The sequence below is a fragment of the Amblyomma americanum genome, chromosome 1 (assembly GCF_052857255.1).
Source record: "Amblyomma americanum isolate KBUSLIRL-KWMA chromosome 1, ASM5285725v1, whole genome shotgun sequence".
Lineage (NCBI taxonomy): Eukaryota > Metazoa > Arthropoda > Arachnida > Ixodida > Ixodidae > Amblyomma > Amblyomma americanum.
In genome coordinates, this window is record NC_135497.1 from 300,097,048 (window position 1) to 300,120,859 (window position 23,812).

At 47.9% G+C, this 23,812-nt stretch overlaps 1 protein-coding gene across 2 annotated transcripts in view; it reads left to right on the forward strand.

Moving 5' to 3' along the window:
- The window catches only part of LOC144115287 (uncharacterized), a 71,041-nt gene that overhangs the window by 40,615 nt on the left and 6,614 nt on the right, over positions 1-23,812 (forward strand). Inside the window, exons 6-7 of one of the 2 annotated variants that reach the window (XM_077649610.1) lie at positions 16,026-16,199; positions 17,213-17,335. In XM_077649610.1, coding sequence (XP_077505736.1) covers positions 16,026-16,199; positions 17,213-17,335 — 297 coding nt within the window. The remainder of the gene's footprint in view (positions 1-16,025; positions 16,200-17,212; positions 17,336-23,812) is intronic. The other variant, XM_077649611.1, reaches the window with a different exon arrangement.

The following is a 23,812-nucleotide window of genomic DNA, read 5'->3' on the forward strand; positions in this document are numbered from 1 at the left end:
AATCTGTCCGCGGTCGGATGGGGTATGCGCCGGTGTACGCGGCCGAATCGGCGGCGTTCTCCTCCTCTCCTATCTTGGGGAGGAGGGGACGCCGCGGGCCTCTTGTTGCTGCCGCCACCGTGGCGCGCCCGCTGCTGCTCCGCTGAGCCGCGAACAGCGAACGCGGACGGCCGCAATGCACTCGTCGCGGCGACCGCGCAATCGGTTGCGTGCGCGGCGTCGATTGCGCAACTCCCGGCGTCCACTTTCCCTAATCCGTCCAGTGGGCGCATTTTGCTCAGCGCGCGCGTGTGTCCGGATGGCAGCGAGGCTGTGGCGGAACGCAGTGCGTGCATGCAGGCTTCCGCACCTCACGATCCGATCGGGCCGGGTCATTGTTGCGCGCATGTCGCCGGGATGAATGGGTGTGCCCTTTTGAAAAGGAGCCCCCTATAAATCGATCAATTACTCAATCAATCAATCAATCAATCGATCAATCAATCGATAGAATATAACTTTATAAGCGGACGATCATTAATAAGTAACTTGGTTATTTTGTCGTCCTCGACGCTTTACATATCTTTGTATTTGATCGTCTTCCCATTTGAAGCCGAGCCTTCAAGGGCTTAAAATCAAGGAGTGCATGTTGACGGGCTAGTTGGTGAATGAAGATACAAACGCGCTCGTTTGACCCTCTCCCCACTGCACTTGCTCTGTATGTCCAAGCGTAGTGTGGTTATTTAAATTTATTGGTACTGTGAAATATTCGCCAGCAGGATTGGAATGCTCCCCTATTCCATGACGACAATTTACAGCCCGATAGCCAATTCACAGAAGCTTTCACAGGCGCATTGATTTGTTGCAGTTTATTCGTGTGATTCGTTGGTTAGACTCTGCTGTGCTATATTACCTGCTCCTTTTTGGTATAGGAATGTTTTAGCGCATTTCAGTTCGATGGGGCACTTGAGAGACATGAGAAGCTCGTCACAGGAAGCCTGCATTACAAACATGGCTCAAGCTTCGTACATACATCGTCCCTTTCGGTCAGTCTCTGGCACTAGGACTATAGGGGACCAACCCTACCGCGCCTCTCCTGTGGCGGCATCAGCGCCCCTCTGCTCGCCCATGGGAGCAAACTCTTATTTGCCTATTAGCGCCGGCCTGTAATCGAAACACAAGGTCTACATTTTCATGCAAACTAGGCCGGCCTTTGCCTGCAGTTCCGGTGGGTGCTGTAGGCATATCGCAGTCTTCAGCGGAAAAATGTTCAGGGGAATTACGGGGTACCGATGAGGTTTTATTCGGTTATCACTGCTGTGATAATCTCGAACTTGGAGGCCAGGAGTCGGTTCGCATGGAAAGCACGAAACAAAGAGGGTGCGGTGCCTCGACCTGTGGCGGCCTTCATGGAGACCACGTTTAGGTGATTCTGCGCTGCTAGAACGCAACCGCACACCAGCGGGCACGGAATTCTCACAGAGCGTACGCGTGCTTTATAATTCCTCGCTATTTTTTCTGTCGTTTTTTTTTCTTGCTCTTTGTCTGGAAGGTTGTCAGAATATTAGGAGAAGTTGAGTGAAAGAAATTAAAGTAAAAGAAGGCTGCTTCGCTCACTAACACCCTCTTCCCTTTTTCCGATTTTTCTTTTTTTCTTCTCTTTCCCCACTCATGCAAAGGATGAGAGTACGACGTTAACTAGTGTGTCTGCACGAGAGAGAAACCACACAGTTTCGCGATGGCAAGCGCTTTTATCAGCAGAATTAACCATTCCAACTTTCATTTGAGCTCTCTTCAGTGCACACTTCGGGAAAAATAATATAATTTAAATCTCATGTCGCTCTGCTCTTTCGCGACGCGTACACTTTAGACCACGCATGGTGTGCACGTATACACTTCTATTCTCCCTCCTATTCACTTTTCAACCCTTTCATCCATTCCCTCACGGCACGGCTTAGGTGTCCGCCCAGAGTGATGCATTTGCGGCTCTATTCCTTTCTTCATAACCTCACACGACCTAACCCTTTTTTCTCTCAGTGACCCGTTTGCTTACTTGCAGCCCTCGCTACCACAACGCGAAGAAAAAAAATCAGAGCTACTTTCGTCGCGTGCACAAGTGCCGTCTCTGCCAAGAGTAGCCAGCTAGTTTCTCAGCCATGTTAGTGGAGCAGTTATGGCACCCCGCAAGCTCTAAATCTGCGTAAGGTAAGGAGACATTTTGGTCTTCAGTGGTGCCGTAAGAACTCTAGCTACTATACGGCAGAAAAGAAAACCACGTTGACTAGCTACTTGAGGCAAAGGCGGTACATCAGGGTAAGAGGGCGCAACTAGCATTTGACAATAAACATACTGGCTCTAGAGAAGAACAGGAGCGCGCGACAATAAATGAGGAACCTAATTACGCATGGGGAAGAACATGCAGTTAGTGTATAACAGAACAACAATCGGTCTGAAGAAAAAAGTACAGATAATCAATGCGATTCATGCGGCAAAGTACATTCTTAACACGAATACGCCTATATGGGAGTAAAGAAAAAGTAAGGTGTCGTCTAGCACACTCCCTTTTATAGAAGGAATATCTAGGGGACAGCCTTCTCCTTTTTTACTCCTTTCTGTTTAGAGTGTATGCGTTAGCATTTGTATTTTTTTCGAATTTGAGGTGACTTGATCATATGCATCATATGCGGTACAAAGAATACGCAGAGCACTGTCGGACAAAATAGCCAGTGGCCACTTCTTGGGTCCGGCTGCGAAATATAATTGACATTCAGTACAAAGGCATTGGATGAATACAAAATAGTACACCTCATTAATAAAGGATAAAATTCATGTTTACAGAACAGACAGAAATATCTGTACCACATGCAAAAATAATTTGACAGTAATGCACAAACCCCGCAAGAACACATGCACCCAATCAGTGGTTTAGGTTTAATAAATACGAATTTAGGAATTGCTGCAATTCTTTTGTGTCAGTATTCCCGCCTCCCCCTCCCGACGGAGCAGCCGCTGACGAGTTGAGACGATGCGAGCAGGTAGCGTGATCGAGTCCATCAAACACCGTCTGACAAGCCGTATCCCGGCTCTACTATCCCGATCGAACCCAGCATCCACAGTGTGCCACGCGCAGTATCCCTCTCTCCACTCTCCCTCACCCGCCACCCGTCACCTCAAGCCCTCTCATCGTCTTCCCTGTCCCACTTACCCTCTCCGTCCACTTCTCCTGAGAAAGGGGTTTCCTTCCCTCCACTTTGCCACCTGCCAACAGAGGCTTCAGACAGACGGAGGGACAGATTTTCCGACATGGGGGTTCTAATGCTAACGCATTTAAACTGTGTTGCGGAGGAGGAAGAACTGCATGTGTTGGCACATCAAGAAAAAAATTTGCTCCGATGTTTCCATTGCAATACGTTTGGCTAAGGCGTCATTCCATTTCCTCGTTATGCCGACTGAATCGGCCTCTCGATGCCACTGCTGGCATCATGAGTGTCCCAGCTGGAAAGTCGATACTCCGCTAGACTGGCTGTTGTCCCGAGTCCACAACCCGGTCAACAAAAATGTTTCGCCAGTTGCTGACTTCGCTACTGAGAAATCAAAGTCGTTCATTACTTATGCCAGGAGTGACGAGCCTTGAGTACTTGCACTGAAGACACTGGTGCGTGGCGAATCTAGAGCCCCGTACACCTCATAGCAGTATTTCCGCCATCTTCAATCAAATCGATATGCTAGCATCATCGCCCTCCCTTCTTCTTTGCTGTCAGTGTCTGAACCACACGCGTGCTGGGTAGGTCACTTCAGATGCTGCTAAAGAGAAGTATGCAAGTCTGTTTTAAACACAGACTCAGGATGCCTCAAGATGAGAAAGCAACCTCACGTGGCCGATACGAGAAAGTGGCCGCGGCAGATAGGTTGGCGATCTATTTCGAAGAATATTCATGTGCAAGACATGGACATGAATTCAGTGCACAACCTCTCTTCGCTTCAGTATACGCTCCGCACGCGACTTCCCCGTGCGAGTACAGATTGGGGCCTTGGCACGACGGACATCGCTGTTTGTCGGAAGAAGCGGCAGCGCAGCCTACATCGCACCATCTCGCAAAGGTCATTGAACGTCTTTAGCCCTACGCTTGCACATGAGAAAGCTTAGCCGTCCTCTGTCGCTGCACTGGCGTATCATGAAGTGCTCTCTGGACTGCTGATCCTGAGTAGCATCATTCCAACTATACTAATAGAAATATCGGCATCAAAGTGGGCTCCACTTTTATTTCCCAATTACGATCAGCTCGGTTAGCATACGATAGCGTGAAATAGATTTATCGAAAGAGTCGATTGGGGAATGAGCGCGACGCCTGAGGCCAGCTGGATGTCACCTGTCGGATCCGAGAGAGAGCTTCTTGGTCGTCACCCGGCTGCGCACAGTACAGGTTCGCGTTCCTACTTCGCCGCGGCTGGTGATATACTATCATCCTCGCACCCTCTCCGTGTTATCCCGAGTTAGCTTTTAGTTCATTCAGTCTAGAACGGACAGTAAAATAACCAAGTAACGGTTGTGAACGGTTATTGGTAAACTTACAGCTCCTTGCTTTTCTTTGCATTGTTGGCTTTACAAAAATGTGTAAAACAAATATTTCATGTTTGCCCTTCGATACTTTTCACTCCCGATGTGCGATATCTGAACTGAATTTCTTGCTGAAAACTTCATATCTTACATTCTTTTTACCGGATTCATTTTCTCACAATGGCTTTGTTTTTGTTAAATAAAATCTACAGCGCGCTGCAAGCGTACCTAATCTGCAAACTGTCGTGGTGGTGTTAGCGCATCTTTAATAACGACATAAGCTGTTGCACATCAACTCTACCTGTAACTCGTTATTGAAATGACTAAACGAAAACAACATGAAGTGCTGTAAATAGAAAGTTGCGTCGAGTTGTATCGTAAATTAGTCCATTACTCGCTGCTCCTGCTTGGTCAAACGCGTGCACAATGGTACCAGAGGAAAAACAAGTTCTTGCATAGAAGAAAAAATATATTGGGTGACAAATTCAATTCGAGCAATTTTGCTGCTAAACCAAATAAAGAACATGACAAAAAGAAGGGGTGGTAAATAATACCAAGTGTCACGGCGGCGCGCGTTCGCGACTTGCTCCCGCGCCGCACCACCCACCTCGCATGGCGCCAATTATTCTTCCGCGAAGCTCCTCTTAATCTTATCCCGTCGCCTACGTGCAGAGCAATCTAGGCACGCACTCGCTGGTTGCCCTAAGCCGCCGAGCACACGCGTGGCATTTTACCGTACAGGCCTGCCCGGTGCGAGTACGTTTTCCTCTTTTCCGCGTGCCCAGGGGCTCTCATTGCGCAAGGACTACGACGCGGACGGCGTTTGTATCGCTCGATGCGCGCTATATAATTCACTGTATTTCCTCTCTCTCTCTCCGGCCTGCGAGAGGCACCTTCACCTCAGCGCGAACACGGAGTGGACACTGGTTGGCAGCGGTCCACGTGCCTTGGAAGCGTCCGCTGTAGTTCGCTCGTTTTCTCGCCAGCCTGATAAAAAAGTAACACGCGGCGGCGTTTCACGATCCTTTGCAGACCGCGGCAGAGGTCGTAATGGTGATGACTTCCGGAGCGGCGGAAGGCATACATGCCCGACCGTGCGGATTGTTTAGCGAGAACCGAAAACTTGGGTGCGCAAGGCCGGGCTTTTGTGGTGCCCCTGCCTTCCGCTGCACAGGAAGACGAACTGAACCACGTAATTGACGAGCTCTTCCGGGCTTGGAGGGGTTATGCGGGTTAAAAGGTCGACCGACGCCGGTATCTTGCTGAATGAGCTGAAACAAGTTAACTAAAGCAGAATTCCGATGCGCGGGAGCGACGGGCTAACTTTGTAAAGTTTCGCGGTCTCAGTGGCCGCTTTTTCCCAGGTTAGTGATCGTTAGGACCGGCATGATTGGGTTTAGTGAAGGAAATCCTCGACGGTGATGTCGCGAATCGATCGGTCCTGTCGATCTAGCACGTGCGCTCTGCGCCTGAAGACAATCATACAATCCGCGTGTCCCCCCCCCCCCCCCCCACCACCCCACCCCTCTCGTAGAGAGCAAACTTCGCTTTCTGATTAAGTTTTGAAGTCATGCAAAAAATAACGGAGTCATAATCTCGCGAAATTCGAAGCTTGACCCTGCATTGCCAAGAGTGTCCATTATTAAAACCGTCGAGCAACGGTAATTGCGCAAGCCCTACAAATTATCCAGTTCGTAACAATCGCCTATCCTTTATGTAAGCTTCGAAGCCGAGTGGCTGCAAAAAGAGCGGCAGACCCGTGTGTGACATTCGCCACCACATACTCGCAAATACTTGTTGTCAGAGTTGCCGTATTCTATAGTGACAGCCGCCGCGGTGGCTGAGTGGTTATGGCGCTCGGCTGCTGGCCCGAAAGACGCGGGTTCGATCCCGGCCGCGGCGGTCGAATTTCGATGGAGGCGAAATTCTAGAGGCCCGTGTGCTGTGCGATGTCAGTGCACGTTAAAGAACCCCAGGTGGTCGAAATTTCCGGAGCCTTCCACTACGGCGTCTCTCATAGCCTGAGTCGCTTTGGGACGTTAAACCCCCATAAACCATAAACCAAACCTATTCTATAGTGCGCCGCCAGCGTATTTAAGGTACAGCACTTTATTTATTACTACTTCAAAGGCCCTATTGAAGAGGTATTAATTACATGAGGGTACTACATGTCTTCGATAGCCTTCGGCAAAAACCCCTGTGCCATGCTGCCAGAAGAGTTTTGCTTGCTATCTCATGGCCTTAATTGAGCAAAAATTTAAACCCTGTGGAGCTCAGCTGGCTTCTATTTCACAACCGTTATGGAGGCGGGGCAGGGTATTACGGAAATAAAAAAAATGTAATTTCAAGAATTTTCTTTTTTAAACACACACAACTTGTTCATATTACTTGCGAAGCTGAGATAAGATAATTTACTGTTATCTTTGTGCTGTAATTTTTCTTCTGTCAGCGTAATGAAACTCGCGATGGCAATCAACACGAGCAGAAAAAAAAGAGTGCCATTTAGCGGCAAGGAAATGATCTTGAAGTGTATACGGACGAACTTGCATGGGTCGTGCAGCGTGCTGAAAATGCATCGTCGAGAGCACGAAAACCGCATCTTTCCAATTCCACGCAGCTGCCCTCGTTACACGCAAATACACCAATGTCTGTAAAAAATGTTGACGAAGAAAAAAAAAAAGGAGGGAGACCTCCATGTTCGCGAAGAAAACAGTTGCACAGTGAGTTAGGCGCTGTTCAGTTCAAGCTTGACGCCAGCCTTAGCCAATAAAACTGCTGGCTTCAAAGACGAGAGCGCGCCGTGAACTTGCGTAAAATAGCGCGAAGCTGAGACTGAGAGAGCAGACAATCGAACGGCGCTCGTGGACTTGCACTCTTCTTATTTGAAACTTTTTCTACGATGATGTATTGCGTTTTGTTTTTCGTATGTTATCAGTGCTCTATTTAGGTTTAATGAGTAGCACGCTCTTTTACTGCTTCTACTCGCACGCCAACACAGGCGGTCTTCGTTCCAAGTCCGGATCATGCTAGACGTATACGTATACTACATGGGCAAAACGCACTGGCAAGCGCAGCGTCGCTACTGGTGTCGCCACAGCTTCGGCCCATATGCGTGACTCCACTGCACGGTCGTCGTTAGCCGCTTCGTTTTTTTTTTTTCGTTTTCATCAGCATGGCTCAGTTACAGCTGCGAATTAGTACAGATGCAAAATAGCTCGTCGGTTTTGCACTCGAACCATGCAACGCGGTGGTTGTGCGCGTCGGAACGTCAAATGCCGCTGCACGGTATAAGCGCAGCCGCAGGCAGCAGTTCACTGTCGTCAGCTTCGCTAGCTGTCGTTCGGTGACGTATAGACGATGTCACGAAAGCGAAAGGGGGCGATGCTGGCAGAAACGCCTCTCTTCTGACGGCCATTGACGGCGCCCACTGACTCAACGAAGTCACGCGAAGGTAATGGGACAGCCTGTACTATGGGCGTTCTTCGCTGACTCGGCGCGGCGCATATGCATCGCGGAGTAACCCTTCGGACAAATGTTGTCATTGCCTCTAATCCACATATCTGCATATGCTGTGCATCACGGATAACGCGCAGTTCTTTACAGCGCTTCTCTATTTGCAGCTGCGTATCGAAGATGCGCGAGGCACAATGCAAAAGCATTGCCAAGCATCTAATACGCACCCGAGTCCTTTACACGCCATGCATCGTCGACAGCTGTAATTAATCTTGCCTCCGTATCCTTTTCTCTCCGTATTGGCAATGAACCCGAACTCGTAAGGAGCAAATGCAAATGGTGCAACGCATTTTCGTGTCTGAATTTCCCGGAGCTTATTCTGGAGGAGCTTTCTGGAGGCAAATTTGCTATCTGTTCGATAATGCCCACTGTCTGAGCGCCGCTCTTCGTGCTTCCACATTTCGTCTTTTGACTCCCTGTACGGCAGCGGTGGGAAAACTCACACCCAGCGCTCATCTATGCGTGCACCTGGCCAGAAAGGGCTCTCTTGATCAACCGTCATATTCGCCATACATGGGTTCCGCTTGCTGAACATTGAACTGCAGTCTTTGAGAGAAGGTACCTTTGCGCACAGCGCATAGTATATTTTTAAGTCCCCCCCCCCCTCCCACGGTCTCTCCCCCTCTCTCTCTCTCTGGGTTTAATTTTTTTTTTTGAGGAGGGGAGAGGGTGGTTGGACGTGAAAAAGGTCAGAGCACTTTACCTCGCCTTACAGCTGTTCACCTCGGAAGCAGACCTTTACCGGTGCGTGGTCGCGCGGGTTTCGTAGTCGGCCGCCGAGTGTGCAAGAGCAGCGAATTAGCGCATATTGTGACGTTTTGTCTGTATCCGGATAAGATTTCTTCTTAGCAACGCTCGAGTTGTCCCGTCTTCTGAAGTGCTGCTTGTATGTCCGCTGAGGAGAGAAGGAATTATCATGAGTGGGGTTAGCCGTTTTATCGACGCAGACATCTGTAAGGCCAGAGGTAGTCCTAACAGCAGCGCGATCGTAATCGTCCAGCAAGGTCGTCGCGAGATTCGATCAGCACAGATGCAACGAAGCACGCATTCCGAACGCCCCAACCGGGCGTTGCAAGCCGTAAAGCGTCTCCCCTGATCACCACAGTCATTTATATGCCACGCCCTAGGATCGTGCCTGTAACAAATCTGAGCCCACGCAACTGTGCAGTGCACAGCGTTTATATCTATACCATCCGCTTTGATGCGCATCGTTAAGTAAACGCAATAAATTATCAGTTGTAATCAAACTCCACTTCTGTTACGATTTTGTTTTGATTAGCAAGATGACCATAGTACCTATACAGAGCGAGTTAAGCAGTAATCATAGCGAGTTATTTTCATTACGCTGTTGATTTGTTTCTCCTTGCTTTCGTCTGCTAACCACCATTTCACGCTAGGTTTACCACAATAGGCAATCAAATCTGATATGTTTTTCTTAATAACCAATGACAGGAAAAAGATAAACGACATCGATAAGAATGTCTGATTCGCCTTTAAATTTTCGTCACCAGCAGTATAATTCTCAGCAGAACTTGCAGGAAACGTTGATATTTCGATCAAGTCGGTCAGTAGTTTTCTTGAGTTATAATTGTACTCTATGGTTTCAGGTTCACGTATTAGTTCTCTGCTGCACACAGATGCTAAGGCACAGCTGCAAGCGAAGAGGAAGGTTTCAAAATTTCCCAGATGTATTTTTTTAATAAGGCCAAAATAACAGATAATTAGCACCTGTGTTTGGGCGTTACGCGTAGGTATCGTGTGCACGGGCGCACTATGGCTCTTCTGAAGTTCTTTTTCTTCTTCGTTTATCTGCGACGTCCTGGCTTAATGCTGCCGGTCGCCAAGGCGTACGCATCTCTCCAGAGCCGCAATCGTCACGAGCCCTGGGCGTCCTCCATTGCTCCCGTTTGCCATTCCTAGAAATCCACGATCCGCCGCTGTACCACCTTCGCTCTGCCAGCGCCAAAGAACTTCCGGCCGCGGCTTTGCAGCGAATAAATGTGCCCATTACGCTGCAGCCGACGTGCCCGCGCACACGAATACTTTCATTTTCTAGCAGCGAGTATGTGCCTACCTGGCTCGCACGCAGCGTCTGCAGCGGCTCGTAATCTGGCGCAGGTTGACCAAGAACGAGCGATAACACGTCATCGCTCCAGCCGCGCATAATGTGCACGGAGCATGTCGCCAAAGAGATTTCGAATTTTTGCCATCAGCTCAAAAAAAAAAAAAAGAAGAGTAAACTGAAACTCGCTCCAAAAAAATACTTCAAGGAAAGAAAAAGAAAAAAAACCGAGAGAACGAAAGAAAGCTTTATGGGAAGCAGCTGAAACGGATAGAAAACCAAGGCGCTGCATTTCGAGAACGGATGCGCGTCCATCGTAGAGAGTTGGCGCTCGCTCGACTTGGGGCGCGCTCAGGCTCCTCACGTAGTACAAACACGCTTTCTCGCGCGCGTGTTTGGCGCGAGAGGACCGACTATGCGCGGCCAACGGCGCGTGACTTCGAGCTGGGATAAAATAACGAAACTTGTACAACAACAAAGAGAGATTGAAATAGTGCGCCTAAAAGGGTGCCGAGGAAGATTACAGCTTGGTGAATTCGCAGTTGGCGGAGTCTCCTAACAGAAGTCCTGGGAGTGACAGAGCCAGATCTAAACCTGAATAAGAAATGCAGTAGCGCATGATTCAATTTAAAATGGCAATTGTAAACTTCCTACTGCAATTTTGTGAATACAACCAGAGCACTGCAACTCAATTCATGTCAGAACTTCGCTACTAAAATGTCACTTCCAGAAAGGAAATCGAAATGGATTATTGTACTAGTTCCCTCCAGGTGACGCTACAACTGCTTTTTTTTCCTTATTTTATGGCATTCTGTTCTTGTTATTAACACTTCAAACTTGCGTTTTCGAAACTAAAGAAAAGACTATGTGGCACTATAGGTAATTTAGAAGTCTACCTTCCGCCCTCTATTAGGAATGCAACCGCGAGGTTACTGCTAACGAAATTGCCGCATTTACACAGACGGCAAAAGAAGTCGAAGCAAAAGTATCAGCATTCATCAAGAATTTGTATCGCAGAACTTATCTCGAAACCGCGGAGCGTCTGCCTTCGCGAGAAGCACCTTCATAGAAAGCTTACTCCGAGTAAATTCAACGAATCACAGGTGGCCGCTTCATTCGCGTGTCGAGCTGTGCCAGTTTCTTGCCCGCTGTTCGAGGCTTAACGTAGTTTTCCTTCCCCCATGTGAGCGCGGGCGGAACCGTAAGCGGAGGCTGGCCGCAGGATGACCGAAGCCCGCAATGGTGCACGTATGGGCACATGCCATAGCGCAGCCGTCGCGCCCGCGGCGTTGCGTCGTCGAGCCGATGGAGCCGATCATTCCGCTCCGCCGTTATGTGGAACGCGCCCGGCGGAAAGGGGGAAGGAGAGCGGCGCCCGCGGGGGACGGCAGGCAACAAACGCTCCGAGCCAAGTCCCGCGCGCGCCGCTTTCGCTTTTTCTCCTCACGCCGGTCCGCAAAGCAGCCGAGGAAGGGAAGCGGGGGACACTGCGGGCGTTTGGTGCGCGGGCGAAAGTTACTCTCTTCCTGGCGGCCGCCTCGGAGCCGGTGCGGGCGGCGACGCAGTGTGCCGCGCGAAGTAGCAGCCGAGCCGCCGGTATGGAGAAAGTGCTTGTCCGCGTGGTCCCGTACGAGCCGTACACGAGGAGTGAGTACGCCCTTTCGCCTCCGACAGTGCGCGGCGCGCGTCGTCTTTTTGCGCGTCGAGTGTGGGCTCGCGCGAACGCATCGCTGGCATTTCGCTGCGCGAAATGCCCGCGATGCGCTCGTTTTAGGTGTCGCACGAGCGGCGACAGGTTCGCTTTGAGCCCTGCTGCCGAATGGGATGCGATGGAGGATGAGAGATATCCCCTTACGCACCACCAGACGGTGGCGGAGAACAGTGGGCAAAAAAAGAAAAACTACGGCTACCCGCCATTTGGTTTCCTCTCGACAGCGTTGTCGGTAAGCGATTGTTTCTGTCGTCGGCGTGCTTACAAAACTGCATGATAACTAAACGAAGACTTTCTCGGATGCTCATCACATATGAAGGGGTTCGAGCAGAAGATGTACGCTCTGAAATATTTAAACGCCCGGCAGCGGGGATAGTGAAAAGGCGGAAATTAATGCCTGCGATCAAAAGCTTAGCTCGTTTTCGACGCCAACCTCTTTCTCTCGTCCTCTTTCTTTTTTTGAATCGGCTGCTTCGCACACACCCGAGCACATGCTTTGATTAATGCTCCTTTCTGTTCCGTTAAATTCATGCTCATCCCGAGAGATAACTGCAGTTCAACGAGGGACAATTTTTTTCCCTTCGCTGCTTTATCATTTAGGTCTATGTAACGATTAAAGTTTTGTGTTCCGCGAGGAAGTACAACTTTCATCTTTCCGTCTGCCCGGCTGCTGTGTCGCCTATGGCTCTCCGCTGCTCATTTGTGCTACGCGCCGTCGACTACCTCCTCGAAGGAGGACCTGCAAGAGCTAGCTTGGAAGCGAAAGGTTGCGTGTTTAAATAGATAAACTGATATCTCGGGACCAACTCTTAGAAAGAAAAGTAAGAAAAACCTCAGGGGGGATCGAAACTAATCCAGGAGCCCTTTCTTTGTTGACTGTGGAAGCACGTATGCATTGCTTATCCCTCGGCCCTCCGCCGTAGATGTGAAGGCAGATACGTCTGCAGAACCTCTCGGTGTTTGCATCCGTGCACGTGGGAGCCGGAGGAAAGGTCCCGCACGCGGCGTACGGCACCGCTTCACACGCGCCGAATCACGCAAGGGTTGTTATACCAGCATGCGCGTGCTTGGGCGAAGCGTTCGCGTTGCATTCAGCCGCATGATGGGCGATAGGGCTGGCGTCTTTAAAAGGCCGACTCGCACGGCGAAGGACAAAGCAATAGCCATTATTTCTTTTCTAAACGCATTGTGGCTTGAAAAAATATATCGAGGGCATATACAGGAGTATATATGCATTGTCGACCTTCGCTATCGCAGTGACACGGCTCACTGTTTGTATACCTGGGAGCCTAGCCACAAGGCCATGGATGATCAGGCAAGGTCCAAAACTGGAAGCGCGCGTTGTACGCATACAAATTTCATGACTTGTCACTAAGTTTATATGACTCTAGGTGTAATGGTTGGAACACTTAGCCACCCTGTCTTATTCTCCGGTGCCTTCGATTCAGTATATTTGCCTTTATGTTTGTTACAAAAGCTCGTCGCCCGTGTGTTTTGTATTTGCTCACTTTTAGGGTGGCTTATAATTGTCGCACTGCACAGCCCTGCACACTGCACAGGTAAAGAAGCAAGGCGGGTGTCATTTCGAAATCATTGCGCTCCACGAAGCATTACCAGACCGCCACGGAAAAATTATGACCTTCTGAGAAGTTTGTGCTTCTACGGCTGCGGAAGCGCTTTTTGGGACAAGTGCTAACAAAGAGCGCTCTTGCTGTGAAGCGCATTCACAGACATGAGCACCCTGTACTTCACGAGAAAGTAACCGCGAGCACAATATGCACTACCAAGCCAGGTTAAAACGCGAACGCCCTAGTGCGTTTGTATGCGTGTGCAGCACGACATGGTGTCCAACCGGTTGATGAAAGTACAGTCTTTTCCAAAAGTAACCAGGCTAGACGGCTTGTTTCTCATTCGTATTTTGAAGCTATAATGCCAGCCCTCAAGCTCTAAATCTCTGTGTGGTAGGGATCAAACCCTTGTCCTTACTTTTCAAGAACTTTTTTATCTTTAGGGAAGCCTTAAGGGCTCTACTATTCGAATGAGAAGCAAGCCATGCAGCCTGGTTACTTTTCGCAAAGGCTGTACAAACCGCCGGACTTTCTGCGAGAAGACACGCGCCATTCTTGTTTCTCACTATAGGCAAACTTTAAAAAAAAAACACGAAGTGACTGCGTCCACTGCATGGGAGGCGTTCGCATTTGATTCGGGCCCGATAGTGCATGCGTGTCTTAGCTATACTGCTTGCTTGCCAAACTTGAACTAAAAATCATTCTACCAGCAGGCCATAATTAAGAAAGGTACAGACTTAAAATAGCTTACACAAAAGCAAGTCTCAAATCTGCTGGTTTTGTAGTTTTGGCTCCTTTACAAGTCTTCATATACCCTACGTTTCCTGTCTTTGTCAGGCTCAGACAGCACGATGGAACAAAAAAAAAAGCATCTTTTCATCCCGGCAGTTCTCGCGGAGACAGTCGTATGGAAGATCAGTTCTTCCTTTCGGCTTCCTGAACGCACGTCGGAGGATGAAAACAATACGCCATTGTGGTGCGGTGCATTGATGCAGAGCAGCGTGTTGGAGGGGGACGCATCGATCGACGAGTGTAAACACTTCCAAGGGCCGCGAGGGAACCTAGTCACGATGACAATCTCTTGCGGAGGGCTGCTTATGCCGTGGCTGTCCGCGGTGGGAAAGGAGGAACTCTGTTGGCGACTGCGTCACGAGGGCACCTCCATTAAGGAATACTTTTCGCGAACACTGCTGAAGTTACGGTGGTTAAGTTACTAGTTTGTGGAAGTATTTTCCTCTCTTGGAGGCCCTGATTGGCTGGCGATATTATGCTGCCCGTACTTCAGAAGAAAGACTAAGGTGCCCCCCCCCCCCCCCCACCCGGGTATTGTGCAACTGTTTTCCGAGCAAATCAATTCATTCATGCCCTGTACTGATGGTTGGGGACCATCCACCGTGTCGACAAGCGCTTTCTCCATTTTTTGTTAGATTCTCGCGTTCCTTCTCATCGTACGTGTAAAGCGCTTGCCTTCTTTTCGGCAGTGCTTATCCGTGCCTAAATAGCCGCGTTACAGTCCGGAAGCTCTTCGTTTCAGTGAATGAATATCTCTAGCTATTCAAAAGTACTACTTGTATCTTGTTGTACACGGAAAGATAGCGAGTGAAAGTTTCAAACATGATGTGCTACAGCGTCGATAGAGCGAACCTATCAGCGCGTGATGCATTTACAAGTTTTCGTTACGTCTTCAATGCCAGGCCCACAAGCACACACTCTACACGTGCTGAAATATGCTCGTGCAGAACCCGTATGTAATAAGGTGGAAAGTTGGGCGAGTTTTATCGGATTCGTGGTGAAGGTAGTGGAAAAAACGAAGACGGAAGTAAGAAGCCAGACACGACACGAGCGCTCGTGTCGTGTCTAGCGTCTTCCTTTCGTCCTCGTCCATGAACCCGAATGTATGCTGACTCTTCAACCTTTTCACCTAGTCGCGTGTGCTGCAGTTAGTTCGCAGGCGCTATTCGTATGATTGGTCTTCAAAACAAAGTAGGTCTCGGCGCCCACATTGCTACCATTTGCGCTATAAATGGAAAGACGATGAGGTTCAGAGATTTTCTTGCAGTCGCCTTGATTTTTTGCTTAAAGCATCTCTAGATTTCGAAAAAAAAAAACTCTCACAGGTGCACATTCCGTTTTTGCTTTTTCAGGGATGAGGAAAACTACTTTTTTTTTCGACACGCAGTCAAGACCTGCGTCAGGATCGGGTCTTTCGATGGTGAACACTTCGCTTATGTTCGAATAGCACGACCGGGTGTTCAACAGCTGATTTTCCCACAAACTCTTTCCTCCATTCCATTGTCATTCCAGTCGTCCTTCAGTCACTCGCTCACTGTCGCCTTACCATTCTCTATTTTATGCACGTTCAGTCTTTAACCTTTCAGTCAACATGCCCCGTTTGCTATCCACTTTTGTTCAATATAAACACCCCGACCGTAGTCTCGACAACGGCCCTCGCGCCCTCTACTTTCTCATTTCATCGTCATTCGTTCATGCGCCTATCAAACCGCGTGATCAATCAGTCCCTGCCTTACTCAGTCACTCATGCATTCAAAGACTGAGACCGTTTGTTCGCCCGCTCTTCCTCATTCACTGGCCCACACGCCTGGCGCTCTAAGCCTCGTTTCTCTGCCGTTCTCGCAGCAGCGCCACCCAAGCCACGCGAGGAGGATGAGATGCGCTTCAGCGGCCTGCGGAGGGACCAGATTCCCTCGCGCTCCTTCCAGGTGCTCCAGAAGATGACCGGGGCCGACGATCAGCCTTACCAGCAGCAGCAGCAGTACTACTACCCGCCGCAACAGCAGGAGCCACCCCCAGGTCTGCCACTCCTGAGCATCCGTGCATGAATTCGCGAGCAGTGCCCTTCACCCGCACGTCACATTTCGGAGGCAACGTGACATCGAGGATATCGCCCAGTAGTACGGATGCACGCTATTCACACTTCGAGAAAGACGCACAAAGCTGTGGCCTATAAAGTAGCCTCGAATCTTTCGTCTCCACCCCGGTCTCCCTGAGAGAGAGTGGCAACCACGCTTCGTCACTGCGCGTGACTTCTCTTAATGCGAACGACGACGTGGCAGTTCCTGCTCGTCTTGTGTGAGACCGAACTGCAACTGATTAGCTGTCATAAACAGTAAACGAGCTGCAGTTCGCTGTCAGACAGCCGCGAAAGTTCGTCGCATCGTCTTGAAATTTTGGACGCCCTCTGTGTACAGTTCAGGAGAGCGAGATAGATCCCATAATAAGTTGCATTTGTCGCTGCTGCTTTTGGTTGAGAAAATCAAACAACTCCGAAGAAGCCTGACCGCGCATTTGTCTGTACGGTGAACGTTACAGTAAGTCGAAAACGTTCCCAGGCCAACGTGCCCATGGATAACCAGGAATCCGTCTCTTGGTAAAACGGCCTCGTCAATTCCTTCGAGCCAGCTCACCAGCGATAGCGGGAATTCCCATTGCCAGGTTTAATTTAAAAAGCAGCGAGTGGCAGACAACAATGCGTCGCTGCATCTTCACACGCCCCCTCGGGTCTTGGGTGTGGAGGCCTGGAAAGCTTTGTCGAGCGGCGGTAAATGTCATCGCAAGTCCTGCGTTCAAAATGACGGGTTTCCTCACCAAAATTGTTTATGTGCTCTGCAAGAAAGCTGTAGACCAGCGGGAACAGTCCAGGCTGGAAGCTAACGGAGTCATTTAAATTCCCTCCGTTTCGCCTGCTCTCTCTCTTCGGCGGCACTGTTTGCGCCATAACGCGCTGCGGCGGCGCTTCGTTTTGGACTTTGCTGCGCGCGTCTTCCTGTACACTGACCTTAAGTGGCGCTTGACGGCGTGCGCAGACATCCGCGAGTACTGCAACCACCCGGAGGAGCTGGACGACACGACCATCAACCCGCGCTACCGCGGAGGCAACATCCCCTCGCGCTCCTTCAAGATGCTGCAGGAGATGACCGGAGACGACGGTGAGTGAGCGTCCTCCACCCCCCGACGTAGGTTAACGACGTCGGTGGCCGCAGGCAGCGCCTTCTCGGGTCATTCGTTCCTCTCTTACTTTTGGCATAGAAAGAAAGTTAAAAAGGGGAAAAAAGTAACCACAACACAAATCAAGCACGGCTGACACTCGGAACGAGCCGAACAATCAAGAGTGGGTAGGCAAGTTGGTCCCAGCTACTGTACCCACATCCAGGAGGTTAATTAGTGCACAAAAGAGAGTCAGGAACTGTGAACAAGTGTTCTGTAAATTGCACACGTAGGTGGTTGTGCTCAGATAAGGACGGTAATCGAGGTCCGAAGAGCGTTGTTTGCTTTAAATTAAATTTTATATGCGATGGAAAAAATAGGGCTACACGAAGGAATGGACGTTAGTTTTTCAAAAATAAATGCTGCAGTTTACTTGAAAAAAAATCGTATAACACGAGAGATGGAAAACATCGCTTTTGCGATGTATTATTATTATTATTATTATTATTATTATTATTATTATTATTATTATTATTATTATTATTATTATTATTGGCTCTTTTTAATAAAGCAACAATATCGCAAGTTTGGATCCGTACAAAATAAAACAAAGTATTTGGTCAAGCCAGAATATTTCATCCATAATCATATGAAGGCTTTTCTGTTTGAGGCACCACATAAAACATTTTTGGCTTTTGACATTTTGCGGCAAAAAAACAACAAACTTTATTAAAAAAGTTAAGCATTCCAAGCAGGTTACTTTTCAGGAGAATAATATGGCACATAACGGAGCAAGAACTCGGCGTTCTTCATCGATTTCCGTTAAAATTTCCATGAAACACATGTAGGACCTGAGAGTTTTAGAGGAACAATAATGTGTTGGATTATTTTGTTTTCAAATATAAAAAAATATGCACAATGCAGGCTATATCCAGTTCAGTTACCACTGCTGAATTTGTCCGTTAAAGATACTAATGGCCCGTATTTCTAGTTCGCAGTGACAGCCTGCGGTTCCATTTCAGTTGGTACAACGGTAAAATTTCACGAAACAATTTAGATTTATTTAGCTTTTTAGCTCCGTTTTATTGCGTTCAAACGGTAATAGGTTCCTACTCTCTCAGGGTATGGCTGATGTCAAAACAAGAAACAGTATTATGACCTTCCGTTGGTGAACGTTTCAATGTTTATTTAATGTTGGCATTGTTTAATATATTTTTGTGTTTATTCTTTTTTAGTTTCAATTTTATATCACCGCTGACTCTCTACAGAAATCATTGTTCATGCATTTTAGGGCGCCGATTTTTTTCGAATGTCAACTTTAAACTGGTCAGCCATTTTGAGCTGAGACGTAAGCCAGAGTTGGCTCGGGTACAACAAGGCGATAATATTTTTTGGAGTTTCTTTGCTCAGAGCATTAATTTTCGAAGCCCGCGTTGGCTCACTGACGCTCTCTTCCATTATGTATATAATGCATTATGGTTAAGATTGTCCTACATTGCAAAGTCAGTCAAAAAAAGTTTCCACACACTGAGCTAACCATTTCATTTTCAGGGTATTAGATAAAGATACCTTGGTCTAAGTACGAAAGTCTCCAAATAAAAAGATCGTTCAGGCGCATAACTTGTATTCCGTAAACTCGGTTACGAAGTGAAGGGGAACCATTCATGTCGCAACTAATGGTCCGGCATAAGGCCGTAAACTAGGCTTGAACTGCATCCACTCCAAAACTGTGGTATAGGCCACATAAAAAGCTAGATTGAATATCATTTTTTACATGAGGAAAATCTGGTTATCACACACTTTCTTTGCTCTTTTCCATTGTTCGGTCCTGTCCTGAAAGTGGGTAAGCTGGCGGTGGGGAAGGCCCTGAAAGCTGTTATCGTTTTCTGAGGAAAGTCCTTAACGCTGATTTCATTTAGCTGTCTTTCGAGAGCGCCTTCGGAGCCACTGGCTGTTTTTATGCTCTCGTTTCCAAGACAGAATGAGTTGTCCAGTATTTCTTAACTAGTCCGACATAGCCGTCGCACTATCCTTTGCAGCACCCCGTGAACGGAAACATCGGCTTTGTAACCTGGCAATTCTCGTGTTGGAGCTCGTGAAACTGATATCTGCTTTTAAAATAAGCAGGGGCGCTGTCATTGCCATATATATATGCTTTTGCACATAGATATAAACATTGTTGAGAAGGTTTGACCTGATTTGGACAGAGTCAGGCACTTATGTGCCGACTCGTGAGACATGTCGAGTTCTCTGACATGGCAATGGACGGGAAAACAATAACTGCTTTTTTAACCCAACTACTGGATACGCAGCAAAGTGGAAACGTTAACTGTTTTCTTTTAAAAGCTCTGCCTTCCTTTATGCATAGATCTCGCTGGGATAGATGCTGTGTTGTTGTAGGCAGTAATTTTGTGGCCTGCGTTCAAAGTTATTTTTTTAATGTTGAAGAAGTCAAAGCCTTTTAACCGTCTTATTCGACCCTCATGTGGCCGTTAGCTCCTCATAGTCACTACTATTACATTTTTGTGTGTGTGAGTGGTGAAAACGACACCTCTTCAGCAGCAGAAAGCGAATTAAGCGCCTTTCTGAGCTCTTTTTGGAGTGCCACGAGCATAAAGCAGAACTATACAATTTTGCACATGTTTGGTCTAAGCTTCATTAAAGCGGTACTTGATAAAAAGCATTCGAAAGTTGGACCAAAGCGTTCTATAAATATGATCCAGCGCCAAATTACGTTGAAACACCGTATAAATATGGCAATGTTATGGCTGCCGTTATCCAGCATTATTGACGCGAAAAAGCAAACTTATCCATGTTTTGACTCATTAGCGAAGTTAACAAGCAAGAACGCGCTTTCAAATCATTTCTTGAGATCTTGCCATTGTGGTAACTAAAATGGCACCTCATGTATTTAGTGTGAAGTGAATTCGTAACTGATAAGGAGTACTGGTCACTGGCCAAGGCCAATAAAGATAGAAATTTTGACGTTTCGGGAGCTCTACGGCTCCCTTCTTCGTTATCTATATCAATATCTATATCTATATCGCTAGTGAACATGGGAGCAGTAATGCTCCCGAAAAGTCAAAATTTCCATCTTTATTGGCCTTGGCCAGTGACCAGTACTCTTCATGACCATGATTCCTGACCAGACTGTATGCCGTCACTTCATCGACTGAATTCGTAACTGTTAATCTTTTTAACGGGTGATATCCAGTAATGGTAGCAGAAAGAAATATGGGCTGGATTATGCATTTTATTTCATAGTTTGAACCAAATAATTCAATACGATATTGTTTCTCTACAATTAGACAAATTTTAAAAGAAATACTACGACGGTTTTTTCCGCCAAAAATAAGGTTCTTTTGTTTGTGTTAACACGTTTGCCCATCTCATATAAAAAGTTTATTGGGAACAAAAATTGTCACGGGAATTCGATTACTGTTTTTTCTAAACACACCCAACTAACACATAAAAAAAAAACACTGTTCAACTCCCGCTTGAAATCGTTATCGACTAGTATAAGTGTACAAAAATGTATTGTAGAAACGAAAATAAAGACTACAGAGCTTTTTTTTTCTAGTTACGCCGTGCTTAAAATAAAGCAGGTGCTTCTGCCCGTGTGCTGTGACTGGAACATAAATTATCGGACGGCAAAATTTTCCTTCTTTTCCTTACTTAACTTTTCTTCATATATATAGCGAAAAAATGACTATAGCATTCGCAGCCGGTAGAGCACAGGTCTTATTATGCGTGGGAGGCCGCGGAGGTATAAAAAATGCCGACCTGTAACGCAAAGCAGCTGCCTATACATGCTCAAAACGCCCACACCCAACGATGAAAAACGTCTACTAGCGACTATAATAGGAACTCCCTTTGCTGTAGCTGCCACAGGGACCGACCACGCCGGCGCTATAGTTTTAACCAAAGCCTTGCGACGCAGAAGCGCTCCCAACGAAACAAAATCGCGCCAGCCACGGCTTAACGTCTCTCGACTTCCTCAGGGCAGATCTCTGGGTGTAAAGAAAAGAGCGACGAGTTTAGGAACAGAGTAAAGCACACTCGGCGTCCGCGGCGTTGTTAGCGTTCCGTTCTCGTGTCGTTCCCTTTATTTTGCTTCTTCTCTTGAATCCAAGCCCCGGCCACTTAGCTCCTCCGCGCCGCCCGCACGCGTATTTGCCTTTGCCGTACGCGTGGCTGTGTGGTCCGCTTGTTTGCATGCTCGCTTTTCCGCGTTCTGTGCTCTCGGCGCGAGGAAACAGTCGCTGCGAGGAGTCTTTTGTTCTGGCCGCGCAAAGACGGCGCTCTCTCCAAGACGGCTTCTTTGTTTGCTTCGCGTTCCAAGCGGGGTGTCTTTCGGCGCGCGCACTAACGCGGCGGCGAATCGAGGCTAAGGACGGCGCCCATCACAGTTCGCCGGTCTCCCTTCCGACCGCCTGAACCGGAGAAGAAAAAGGAGCGGGGGGGGGGGGGGGGGGGGGGGGGGAAGCAAGCTGTCCAAGAAGTTTGATCGGGAAGGCTATTCGCGCCTGACCGCCGCTTCAGCCGTTCTCCGCGCCTGCGCGCCATTTATGTCGGTCACCCAAGACCGTTCTGTCTCTTCGGTTTTTCTAGTGCTTCCCATTCGCTGCAGTTTGTCTTTATGTAATTTGCAGCCCTCACACACTCGGGTAAGCTGGAACCGCGCGTGCCTGCGCATTGACTCGGCCGGCAGAAATAACGCGTCGTTGCCTTTTCACCTTTCGCGACGTGGCACAACGAGTTCGTTGTTGCGCGCAGCCTTCTTTTGTGCGGGTGCGAACAACGCCCCGCCGCGTGCGTCTCCGCAGTGTTCAGCGTTCGCCGCGTTAAATATCGCGGGGGCGGTGAACACTGCTGCGGCCGTTCTCTTGTTTACGCGGACCCATCACGATTCGTGGTGGGTGGCCAGAGCGGCTTCAACTGAAGTGGTTTGGCCAATTGGGGTCAAGTGTGCAGGCGCCTGGCTGTGTGTACACTCGGGCTGCTTGTAACAGTCTGTTGCAAAGCGCGCTGTGGGCGAAGGCGAGGGAAATGTGGACGCCACTGTTTGATGCTTCGCACGCGTTTGCATGGCCAGAGTTGTGAGCAATTGGTGATCGCAGAGAGGCGGCCGTGCGCTGTGAAATCATTCGTATGTAGTTGAACTCGGATGCGCCGGTTACTTTCCGCTCAGACGTGTGTTATGGTGACCGCGGTATCTTCGACAAATTAAGCACGAACGTCATTGTACCGAAACGCGGGCGCAATGCCCGCAAAGCGCTGTCAACGTCATCTCACATTATATATATATATATATATATATATATATATATATATATATATATATATATATATATATATATATATATATATATATATATATATATATATATATATATATATATATATATATATATATATATATATATATATATATATATATATATATATTATAAGACAAAACAAGTAAAATGAGTGGCTGGTTTGAGAAACATATGTAGGAAGCGAACAGTCTCCGAAACCAAGGTGCATATGGGAATGTTTGTATTTATTTTTTTTAATTTGTAGTGTCAATCAATGGAAGAATAGTACTTCGATTAATCTGTCGCTTGAAGAAAATTGCTTATTAGGCAGCAGAAAAAACAACCATGCCGCCGGTGGGATCCGAATATCGCATCCGGTGCTCTACCAACTGAGCTACATCGGCGGCTGTTAAAATCTTTTGCTTTTCGGGGTATTTATGCTTCGTGTAAGCGAACCTTGAGAGTTCACCAGCGCCACCCTCGTCCATAGCGGCGGACGTAGTACGTTCTGTATTACCGCGAGTGTCACATAAGAACACGGTCGAGCAGCGAGGGCGGAAGCAGTGCGAGAACCCTGTTATGCAACCTATGACATCAAGACTGCCAGAACCAAGGGACTCGTTGAGCTACTGAGCAGACAAGGGTTGTTAAAATGAGTTGCTTATGACGTAGATATGAAGAAAGCCAACAGTCATCGAAACTAAGCCAAGCACAAGCGAATGTTAATCATGGTATAAAAAACAAGCTAATTTAGGCCAGCTCGTTTGGTCAGATTCGGGTTCAGTGACGACATGCTATCAACATCATCAATCAAATTTTAGGGCCAGGACATTTCCGCGGCTCCTTCAACGCAGATCTTCATATCTGCGTTCCGGTTCATGTTATGGTAGTCGTTGTTAATTTGCTCAAAATCGGATGCAATAGCAACTCATTGCAGTTATCAGGTAAAGTTTTCTTTGTAAAAAAAAAGGAGGGTTGTTGCAATTTTCTTCGACCTAAACAATGGCAGGAAAAACAGAGTATTGTCTTCATTCATGGATGGCGCCGTGTTGCGCTTCACGTGATGTATTGGCGTGTGTTGGTGTCGTCTATGTAAGAATTGTTTGCGGCTAGGTATTTTGTTACATTCGCCACGCCCACGACTAGGCGTAGTAACTTGTTGCCTCTTAGAGCTCAAGC